The sequence below is a fragment of the Quercus lobata genome, chromosome 3 (genome assembly GCF_001633185.2).
Source record: "Quercus lobata isolate SW786 chromosome 3, ValleyOak3.0 Primary Assembly, whole genome shotgun sequence".
In the NCBI taxonomy this organism is placed as follows: Eukaryota; Viridiplantae; Streptophyta; class Magnoliopsida; order Fagales; family Fagaceae; genus Quercus; species Quercus lobata.
The window spans coordinates 4132927-4145389 of NC_044906.1; the positions used below are offsets into that span (position 1 = coordinate 4132927).

General features: G+C 31.8%; 1 protein-coding gene across 1 annotated transcript; it reads left to right on the top strand.

Moving 5' to 3' along the window:
• Window positions 1-319: 319 nt before the first annotated feature.
• LOC115980135 (protein DMP4) lies at window positions 320-913 on the top strand. The gene has a single exon (XM_031102418.1). It carries the CDS (start codon window positions 320-322, stop codon window positions 911-913), a length of 594 nt encoding a protein of 197 aa, XP_030958278.1.
• The last annotated feature ends 11550 nt before the right edge of the window (window positions 914-12463 follow it).

Below are 12463 nucleotides of genomic sequence, written 5' to 3' on the forward strand. Positions count from 1 at the left end.
AAAAAAGGAACAAGCAAACAAATTGCTTTCCTTCATGTGTTAATGCATGACTCATATTTCATTTGTGTTTCGTAAGGCATACAAATTAATCCAAAATAGGATTTCCTGACGCTATCCCTCTTAAAAAGGCCACTTGACACCACATGTTTGCCATGTCCAAAAGCTTAGGCACATACCATCCAAACTCCAAACTCCTAACTTCTTATAAAGCATGCATGAACCAAAATCATATATGATATATATATATATATATATATATATATATATATACATATCCAACATATATACAAAGCTAATTAATCCACAATTCTCTTGCTTCATGGCTGAACCATCTTTTTCACAAACACACCCACCACCAAACCATGGCTCAAACCATCCTGTCCACAAGACTCTAGCCAGTGTAGCCAACCTTGCTAACCTTCTACCAAATGGCACTGTCCTTGTATTTCAAGCACTCACACCTTCATTCTCCAACAATGGCTCTTGCCAACTTTCCAACAAGTGCCTCACTGCATGCATCATTGTATTTTGCGCCATCTTTTGCTTGTTATCCACATTCACCGATAGCTTCATCAACAAGGACGGAAAGCTTTTATACGGAATCGCCACGTTCAAAGGCCTTTACTTGTTCAACTACAATATTGATCGTGATCATCAGGACATGAACAGGTTCAAACTCAGCTTCATAGATTTTGTTCACGCCTTTGTATCGTTGTTGGTGTTCACGGTATTTGCTCTTAGCAACTCCAATGTGCAAAGTTGTTTCTTTCCTGGAGCTGGAGCTGATGAGAATGCATTGATGATGAATTTGCCTTTAGGAGCTGGGATATTGTCAAGCTTTCTGTTCACAATTTTCCCAACCAGACGCAGAAGCATTGGGTATGCAGACATGACTGGGTATGCAGACGTGTGAAGCTGGGGATAGTGATGTTTTATACATATATACTACTTAGCTTATATTTATTTTTTAGATTTTCACGGGGATAATTAATGTTATTAATAACTAGTCGTTAATCTGTTTAATGCACGGTAAAATTTATTGAAAAATATTTATGAATGATATATATTTTATTATTTGTTTAGAATTTGTAAAAAATATGCAACTTAATTAAATTAGAATTTGTTTAGAAATATCAAATGTAATTTAATCGTATTTTGTTTAGTTCTGGGTTGTTTAATTTATTTAATATAATAGTGAGTTATATATAATTGGTTTTAGCTAATAATGCAATAATAAATAAATTTAAAAAATATTATAATGAGAGTTTTTTCAAAAAACTTACATGGTCTCATAGGAAAGAGTAATTGACCAAATTAAAAATCAAAGACTTATAAAAAGACAAATTGTATATACTAATAATATACACATTATAACGATGATATGGAAATATTTAGGCTATTTCAAAAACTTACATGGCTACATGAGAAAGAGTCAAATAAAAATAATTATTTTTCATTTTATATGTATTCTATAGATATAGAGTAAGGTTTCAAGTTATACTAGCGATCAATGTAACTCAAAAAATGAACATGTCATCAGAGATTCTAATGCATTATAAAACCAATACTAAAAAAAAGAAATATATTTGGATTCTTGCACACTTTTGCTGCAGCAGTAAAAGTTATTTCAAAGTTCAAATTCTATGCTCACTCTCATGCATCGATCGAATATTTTTCATTTGACAAAAAAAAAAAAAATTGTTTAAGCAGTGCTACGTAAAGTCCAAATCAAGTCAATTTTCCTATTATTTGGTGTATGCTGTATGTTTGACCCACTCCGACTGCAGACTTAACATTCACAATATGAGAGGATAAATTCTCCCGCGTTGTATTATTTTCTTCTTGCTTGGCTAATATTTTGAGGGGCAAAAGTTTTCTTCTCAATTAATTTGAAGAAATCTCCTCCAATTTATTACGTAATAACTCATGAAACCATTTACTCAAGAGTGACTTGATGCATTTGAGTGCTTTAGGCGAAAACTGATTTGAGGTTTTTTTTTATATATTTAAATATGACCTTTTTGGGAAAAAAAATTAATGCTATTTAAATTCTATTATCTTGTTTTATATGCAAAATTACTAATTAACCACGTAAAATTTTATTTTCTTTAGAAAATCTATAGACACAAAAAAATTGACAAACTTTTGATAGTTGTTGATGTAACTGATTAATAGTAGTAAGTAAAAAAATAATGTTAATGGTAGATCTAGATGAAAACTAATAAAAATTTGCTAACTTAACTGTTATGAAAAATATGTGAAATTCTTTGTGTATTGATCTTTTTCTTTGTGAAAAGTGTTATATTTATAATATTTTCACAACAAATTTTAAGTATTAAGTTGTTATTAGTTCTAATTTAAACTTACCATTGAAATTAATTTTTTACCTACCAATAACAGCCAATAACAACCTGCCACATAGGATTTGTTGTGAAAAATGTTGTAGACGTAACATTTTTTCCTCTTTTTCTTTTTATTTGATAAAAAATATTATTTTATTTATTAGCTAATATTTGAGCTTAGTTAATACTATTACAATAAAAGAAACTACTCTACTGGTTAAAATTTGGAGGCATTTTTCTATTTGAGGCCTTAGGCGACCGCCTCATTTGCTTCTATAGTAGAATTGGCTCTAAGTTAACTTATATTATTTAAACAAGTCTCATGTCTCACAAAAGTACACAACAATAGTTTTATCAATTGTCACACAATGAATTCGAAAAATCTTCCTTCAAATTAGTTTAGAGATAAACATTTTTCTATTTTGAAAATGGGTGTAATAAGATGCACTATGCAGTATGCACAGTGAGCATGCATGGATGATTTGTCCTATCTACAAATTTATCAAATTTTTTTAAGTAATGTTAAAGAATTTTTTTTTTTCACAATTTTTTAGCAGATGTGGTGACAAGGTTTGTTGTAATAAGAGTAAAATCACTTTCACTTACGTTCATCATTAACATCACTTTTATTATGCACCAATCACAACCTGCCATGTCAAAAATGATGAAAAAAATAAGATAAATATTGTGTCAGCAAAGATATCAAATTACTTTTTAATGCTCGTGTCGCCAGCACAGCAAGAATAAAACTTTTCTGTTTTTCTATTCTTTCCTTTTTTTTACCTTGGGTTATCATTATTATTATTTTTTTCTGTGTTTTACCGTGGGTTATGGAAGATAAATTTTCCTTAATCATTATATAAAATGTAATGTTACAAACACAATTTTTATTTTTCCGAAACTTTGAAATGACAAATTATTATTAATTTTTATATGAACTTATTGCTTACGTTATTTTTATTTATTTATTTTTAATCATAGAGAGAAAAAAAAATTGTGAAAAAAAAATTGTCAATAGAGTTTTTGTTATATAATACTAATCATCTTTTTTTTTTTTTTGTTATTTAATACGATCTCTAGAGACTATCACTTTTTGTTTTTGAGGAAAAAATAAAATAAAATTTACGTTATCTAACAGTTTTACCAAAAGATACAGTTTTAGAGATAATATGTAGAAATTATAAATAGAAATGAAATTGTAGGGGGGTTTAGCAACTATTACATTTAATATAAAAAAAATAAAAAATAAAATAAAAAGGTTGGAAGGACCACCTATACTGTTAAAATCAAATTTATGAAGTCAAAAGAAAAGAGGAAAAGGAAAAACTTTAAAGCATGCAGCGTTTATAAGGGGCATCTTGATGTTGCACCACTTGCCCATGATATAATCCTCATGGCAATCCAATTAGGCCATTGAAGAAGTAGCTGATGCTGTATCTCTCAATAGGCCCATCGTAACAATTTGGAACAAGCACGTGCAGAGTATGCTTAACTTTTTAAGTAATTCTAGGACTATATATATATATATATATCATCCACTTCATCATTTTGTACAATTATCCTTGCTCATGATATAACTGTAAAGTAGCAAATGATACGAACTTCATGGCAATCCAATTAGGGCCATTGAAGTTGTTGCTGACGCTGTACCACTCACTAGGCCCATCGTCACAATTTCAAACAGTAGCATAAATCAGCCCAAACTCTATCAAAAAGAAGAAATTGAAGATAGTGTTCATTTGTTACCGTATATGATTGTGTGTGTGCATGGTAGGTCTTATGATAGTGCAATGGCTTTTTTCCTATTCATTAATTTGTACAAAGTTGACGTGCAAGGTGTGTAAACAACAGGTTTTACAATAACTCCTTATTGAATCTAAAAATCTTGCTCCGAACTCACTCTCTCTCATCCCCAATTGTCTATATAAAGCTTACTCCCACATAAAAAATTCAACACCAGCAAAAAAAAAAAAACGCACCCCATTTCACAAATCTCTCTCTCTCTCTCTCTCTCTCCAATTAATTAATGGCTAGTTCAACTTCTATTCTTCCAAATACATCTATACCACTAGATGACCAGTGCTCCAACCACCAACTGAACCAAAAAGATCAAGCCTCATCCATAGTCGAATCATCTTTAGTACAACCAAACACACCACCACCACTGCCCCCATCAAACTGGGGCTCAACCCAGTTCATGATAACTGATCCAGTACATCCGCCACAACAAAACCTTTCAACTCCAGCAACACCACCACCAAACCATGGGTCATTCCATATCCCCATGGCTGAACCAAATTTGGCACAAGCCCAAAACCATGTCCCGGCTGATCAGTACTACATCGTGCATGTTAATGACCCATCTACTTTGTCACACCAAAACTCATCAATCCCACCACCAAACCAAGACTGTAACACCCAGCAGAGCCAGACTCTTTCCATTGTAATACCTCCATCATCTGATCAGCCTAGCCCATCATTCACCATTCACCCCCAGCAGAACCAAAATCCTGCCTCCACAACAGTACCACCAAATTGGGGCTCGACCCAGTACATAAGTACTGGACCATATCTGCCACAACAACCAAATAACCTTGGCTTATGCCAGTACTCCACAGCTGAACAAAATTTGGTACAGCCAAATCCATCTTTGCCCCCCCAAAACCACGCCCCCTGGTCCCTTCCATGCATCTTGCATATTGATCCATCAAATTTGCCACCAACAAGCCAGCAGGACAGCTCTAACACCCAGCCATCTGTAATAGCTGAAGCATCTGAACCAACATCATACAGCTTAAACCCACCATCTCCTTACATTGTTATGGTTTCAGCACCCCAACCAACCTATGGCAACACTTACACACCACCATCTTCATTATCCACACCACTTCTAAACCATGGCTCAAATCCCATGAGTGGACCATGTTATAGTGATCAAGCACCACCACCACCAGGTCCATCACCTCCACCACCTCCATCATCACCACCACCACCACCACCGCCACAACCAAGCCAGAACTCAAACCCCACCAATATTATTCCAAACACACCCCAAGAAACCCAAGCGTTTGATCCACCAAAACCTGCACAATCACTACAACAATTCCCTAGCCCACGCAAAAGAAACGTGGCAAACACAGCAGCCAACTTGGCAAACCTTTTACCAACAGGCACAGTCCTTGTATTTCAAGCACTAACACCTTCTCTTGCAAACAGTGTTGGGAAATGCCAAGTTTTCAACAAGTACCTCATCGGAATGGTCATTGTGTTTTGTGCTGCCACTTGTTTCCTCTCTTCCTTCACTGATAGCTTCATGGTTGGCGACAAACTATACTATGGTTTTGCCACTTTCAAAGGCTTTTGGGTCCTCAACTACGTATACGACGGTAACAACCCAGATGAAAAAGTAGAGATCGAGAAAAACCGTAAGAAGTATAAAATCCGAGGCATAGACTATGTTCATGCATTTGGTTCACTGATTGTGTTCTTGATCTTTGCTTTTAGCAGTTCGGACGTGCTTCATTGTTTCTTTCCCCACGGTGGTGAAAATCAGTACTCAATGGTGTTATATTTGCCATTAGTGGCTGGAGCTCTATCGAGCTTCTTGTTCTCCATTTGTCCCACTGAACGTAAAGGGTTTGGCTACGCAGAGTCTAACGCCGTACGCCGTTTATAATGGTGCATGTCACATTCTTTTTTCCCACTCAAGGTCTACAATATTGTATTATGAATAAAAATTTTTGCTCTCATGTCTACAATACTGCAATTAATACAACAGAGTCAAACATGAGACAAATAATTTTTATTTATATCAGTATATTTCGTACTCAATTTAGAGGGCTGCATGGTGATTTTTTTTTTTTTTTTTAAATGTTTCAAAATGTTACTACTAGTTTGTAAGTTGAATATTGATGAGTTACTGTACATAAAATAAGAGTATTGTTGGCAAAATTATAAATACTCTTCGGAGAGTGAAACATTTTCGGTATGAATAATTATTAATTAGTAAAGATTTACTACACCGCTATATAAAATACAGATATATATGATTTTATTTTATTTATAAACTTAAAATATATACATATTTGTGTGCATTTATGGATTATATATTCAACAATACTACTAACACAATATATTTCACAATTTTTAAAATAGCATATTGTAATTATTACAACATAACTGTCATTATGACTATAATTATCATTGCTTATATTGTACACTAGTTACATTCTATCATATCAGCTGTCGCAAAAAATGTTATGTTATTATACTCTATATAATTTATTTAAGAAACTTTAAAAATATAAGATTATGTCTAACCTAATATGTTGTTTCTCAACCAAAAAAAAACCTAATATGTTGATCCGATAGAAGGTTTACATTTTCTTAATCATAATATGATTGTGATAATTTAATCAGTTGTGATCCAAATATGCAAGCACATGCCAACCCATGTTTAAAATAAATAACAAAGAGGCATATGTAGATCAATTTTCAGCTGGACAAAAGAGGGGGGGGGGGGGCATTTTTTTTAAAACAATAAGTTTCAGGATATAAAAGTTTTTTTTTTTCCATAACTGTTTGTTGCACTATGTTGCAATTAATAGATAATGAAAAAGTACTATAAAAATATTTAAAATTTAAATCAAGTATTTTTTTTATAAGACATTGAATCATGTATTTTATAAACATAATATCTGTGCTACAAAGTACTATTTATAAACTTACAAAAATCAATAAAATAAAAAATAAAAATTGTGTAAATATTAAAAAAATATTTGATATCTATAAGACATCTTAAATCAACTATATTTAAGTACTACACAACAAAAAAAATCAAAATTTATGTATCTCTATTTAAATTGCAATTAATAAAGTATAAGGGACTAGCTAAAAAGAAACATTTGTTTAATTTCCTTTCTTGCTTGAGATAATTATTAAGATAACTGTGGTAATTAGAGTTTAATGAATTTTCAAATATTAAATTAAGGAATAGGTATATACAATTGAGTAATACTATAGGGACAAATTATTTTACAATATTTTTACAAATTATTTATGTGGTAAATTCTTACTAGTTCTAATCTGGACCATCATTAATATCACATTTTTATTTACCAATAATTATTTGGTAAATACTAAGTCATATCAACAGTTTATAAAAATATTATAAAATAGTTTGTGTATGTAGCGTTACTCTATACAATTTATCACCAATGAGATTTTGACTTTATTCGGATAAATATAAATAGCCTTGTACTTTCTTATAGAGACTATGTACTTAAAAAAATAATTAATTGATATTTTATACATATACTTAAGATTTTTTTTTAAAAAAATTTATAAATAAGTTTTTAAAAAATTGGGCCTGATAGAGCTTTATTATTGGATGGGTTCATATGAAAGTGAATTTACTCTAATCATAACTTAGCAGTTTAATATGTTGTGAAATCAATTATATCTACTAATTTTTTTCTCGAAAAAGAAAATGTATCCATAACATTATTCTTTAAAGAAATAATTAATTAGTGGGGAACAAAGCTAGTCAATCAATATCGGAGAGTAACCAAAGAGGAAGAGTAAAAAGAATTCTACGAACTCATTATGGTTATGTTGAAAAACATTATTCTTATTCTTGATGGAAAAAGAACGTAAAAAAGAATTCTTATTCTTATCACCATTAATTAAGAATAAGAATGATGATTTTTGTTTTGGCTAAATCAGAATAATTTAGATTGTTAAAGTACAGGGTGCGTTTTACGTGATTGCTATTCCCCTTGAATTGATGAAAAGAAAGAAAGATATAGTGATATTTCTGCTGCCAATGATGCCGAGCACTGTGTCTTGCATGTTTAGTTATACTTTATAGGTAGTAACAGACTAATAGGAGCTTATTCTCCACACAAACAAAGAGGTGGTGTCCCATAAAACACCATCTAGGATTCCAGGACAAGGACAGATGGAAGCTTTCTTCTTTGCTGTTTTTTGATAATCACGTTTCATTCTAGCTCATTGGAGATTAATGCAGATTCTACAATTAATCTACAGTATATGCATGTGTGTTTTATGAGAGGTGGATGGAAATTATTGATATAACTTTAAGGTGGCAAATTATATGATCCTCATGTATACCAATCCAATTAGGCCATTGAAGGAGTTGCTGACTCTCTGCCTCTATAAAGGCCCATCGTCACAAATTTTTTATTTTTTTGAGAATCAAAATTTGAAACAAGCAAGAGTATATGCATATATAATTGATCATTCCAAACTCTATCAAAAAGAAGAAGAAAGTGCCCATTTTCTCCAAACTCTCTCTCTCTCTCTCTCTCTCTCATTGTCGATATAAAGCTTCCTCCCACATCAAAAATTCAACACCAGTCCAAATCTCAAATTTTCTCTATCTAGTCTCTACATTAATGGCTGGTTCAACTTCCGTTCCACCAAATACATCTATACAACTAGATCATGTCCACTGCTCCAACCCGCACCAGCTGAACCAAAAAGACCAAGCCTCCTCCACAGTCGAATCATATTTGGTACAACCAAGCACACCATCACCACCGCCACCATCAAACTCGGCCCCAAACCAGTTACATCTGCCACAACAAAACCTATCAACACTACCACCACCACCACCAAACCTAGGGTTTGCTGAGCACATTATACCTCAAGCATCTGAACCAAGCCCACCAATACCATCATCATTAGGCAGAAACCACAACCAGCTCAACCATAATGATCCAACCTCCACAGCACTACAACCAAATTGGGGCTCGACCCAGCCCATAACTGGACCATATCATCAACAACCAAGCCCTGTTTCATTCCAGAACCCCAGGGCTGAACCAAATTTGGCAATCCAAAACCATGTCCCTTGGTCCCTTCAGTGGATCTTGCGGATTGATCCATCAAATTTGTTACCACAAATCCAGGACTTTAACAACCAGCAAAGTCCAGCTGCTATTTCTGCTGTAAAAGTTCAACCATCTGAACCAATAACATACAACTTAAACCCTCCAGCCATCTTCGTGGTTTCATCAAACTCACAACCAAACATATCAGCACCACCACCAAGCCAAAGCTCAAACCCCACCAATGTTCCAAACCCTTTCCAAGAAAACACAGTGTCTGAACCATCAAACACATCAAAACCTGCACTACAACAACAAATATATGGTAACTCACAGAAAAGAAACGTGGCAAACAAAGCAGCCAACTTGGCAAACCTGTTACCTACAGGTACGGTCCTTCTATTTCAAGCACTAACACCCTCTCTTGCAAACAGTACTGGGAAATGCCAATATTTTAACAAGTACCTCATCGGATTCGTCATTATCATTTGTGCTGCCACTTGTTTCCTCTCTTCCTTCACTGATAGCTTCATGGTTGATGGCAAACTATTCTATGGTTTTGCCACATTCAAAGACTTTTGGGTCCTCAACAACGACAGTATTACCAGTCAAGATGTAAAAACTAAAGTCCGGGAAAACACGAAGAAGCATAAAATCATACCCAAAGACTATGTTCATGCATTTGGTTCACTGCTTGTGTTCATGATCTTTGCATTTAGCAGTTCGGACGTGCTACATTGCTTCTTTCCAGACGGTGGTGAAAATCGGTACTCAATGGTGTTATATTTGCCATTAGTGTCTGGAGTTTTGTCCAGCTTCTTGTTTTCCCTTTTCCCAACTCAACGTAAAGGGTTTGGGTACGGAGACACCATTCCCGTACCCCATTATTAAAAGTTTAGTACCAAAAACTTTTTCACAATTTCTTGTTGTAATTAAGATGTGATAGAGTGTAATTGGTGAAAAAAAAAAAAGAAAAAAATGTAGATTCATGTGTAAGTGAATCATTTACAATTTGTCATATTAGAATTGTAGTAAATAATTTATAATCTTAGAACTATCCAACAATAAAAATACATGTATCATATATATATATATATACATATATGTGTGTGTGTCATTATTATTCTTTTTTTTTTTTTCCACTCATGGTGACTATACTTTTATGCACTAAATTTGATATGATGTTAACTTGTGACAAGCTTTGGACACATCCAGCATCCAATCGGGTTGGGTGTGAGCATGTGTTTTGGACTCAATTAGAGAACTACTTGGTGATGGTTTTTTTTTTTTTTTTTTTTTTTTTTTTTTTTTTTTTTTTTTTTTTTTTTTTCAAGATCTAATTATAAGATTGCAAGTTCAATCCATTAGTTAGAAAATTCTTGGTTTATATTGTATTAGCAATGTAAAGTTACAATCTTATATAGTTTGTGTAAATATGTGTACAATATAATACACATTTGTTATATCTATAATGTAAGATTTGCATTAATAATATTATATAAAATCATAATTAACCGTATTAATTATTGCAAATGAAATGAGAGTATGTTCAAATTTATAAATACTTCTAGTTTTTTTTAAAGAATCTTTTTAAAGAAAATTTTTATTTATAACTTGATAATTACAAGGAGAATGGATATTTGAACCTTAAAGGTTATATATATACTAACCTCATCACATGCGCAAATCTAGTGTCACAATTTTTTTTAAAAAATTTGGATAAGTTTGTTTTGAAAATATGGATTAGTAGAAAAGTGTCCTATTTTGTAGGCATTTTAAGTGGAGTTGGAGATATATTTTTACCAAGTCATGCAATGAGGCATTTTTGTTTTTGTTTTTTTTTTGTTTTGTCTAGTGTCATAATTTTCTTTTAAAAGAAAATGGATAAGTTTGTTTTAAAGACATGGATTAGTAGAAACGTATCATATTTTGTAGGTATTTTAAGTGGAGTTGGAGATAAATTTTTATCAAGTTGTCCTCAAGTTTTTTCCCCTTAAACCTAAGGTTTAGAGATATTTTTGAACCACATGAAAATACAATCCAACAAGAGAAACTTCTTATAAATAATTTAGAATATATATATATATATATATATATATATATTAAATGTATTAAGACTCTTTGAAAATTTTGTAAGTTTATGTCTAACATATTATATATGTTACTTCAAGAAGGTTTAACTTTTCTTAATCATAAAGATGATGTTAAAGAGTTGGTTGCTCAATTGGCATCTCTTATTATTTCTAATTTAGACATCTAAGGTTCAAACTTCAAATCTTCCCACCTCCCATTGTAACTACTAAAATTATAAAAATAAATAAAAGATTTGAACTATAGATGTCTTCGTTTAAAAATATTAGTAGATGCAACCAGCTAAACTACGCAACACTTGGGGTATACTTGAATAGGTACAAGTGTTGGCCAGTATGCTAGAATATTCAAAATTTTTGTTGGGATGACTACCATTAATTTCACCACAAGAAATCCAAACTAATATGACATTTTAGGTGAAGGATATCATAAATCAACCACTTAAGAATGTTACGTTATATTTATTAAAATGAAAATTCAAAAGTAAATGTATCTTTTCTGATAATCTATTTATGTGGTTCAAAATTCAAACCGCACCTCTCCACTTTCTGCCTTTAAAAAAAAAATTGTCACTTTAATTAAAAATTCTTAGTTTAAGTTACATATGGTGTAACACTAAATAATATTACACCATCTAATAATTTGTTATTGACACCTAGTGTAACACTAGATAATGTTACACCACCCAATAATTTGTTTTTAAATTCAAAATTTTAAATCTCACTGTTAGATTATATATTCTATAAACATACATATAAATTGGATGTTATTTATCATTCAATCCATAAAATCATCTTTTATGTATTATTTTAAACTACAAAAACTTTAATTTAAACAATTAATTGATAACATGAATATTAATTTTAATCACCTTGAAATTTTGTAAGTATAGAGAATATATAAAGATAATGTAAATCAATGATAGATTTGTCAAAATTCATATCCAATTTAAAACTATTGAGTAGTGTAATATTGCTTAAAATTACACTAAGTAAAACTTCAACCAAACATTATATATATATATATATATATATATATATTTATATTAATGAACCGTCTTTGATGACAATGGTGTTGCAAACAGTAAACCATCTAGTGCTAGTTGTTCAATTCCTTTGTCAATGTATCATAGATTCATGGAGCAGTCTTGTGATCAAAGGTTTGGGATGAGCTATTGAG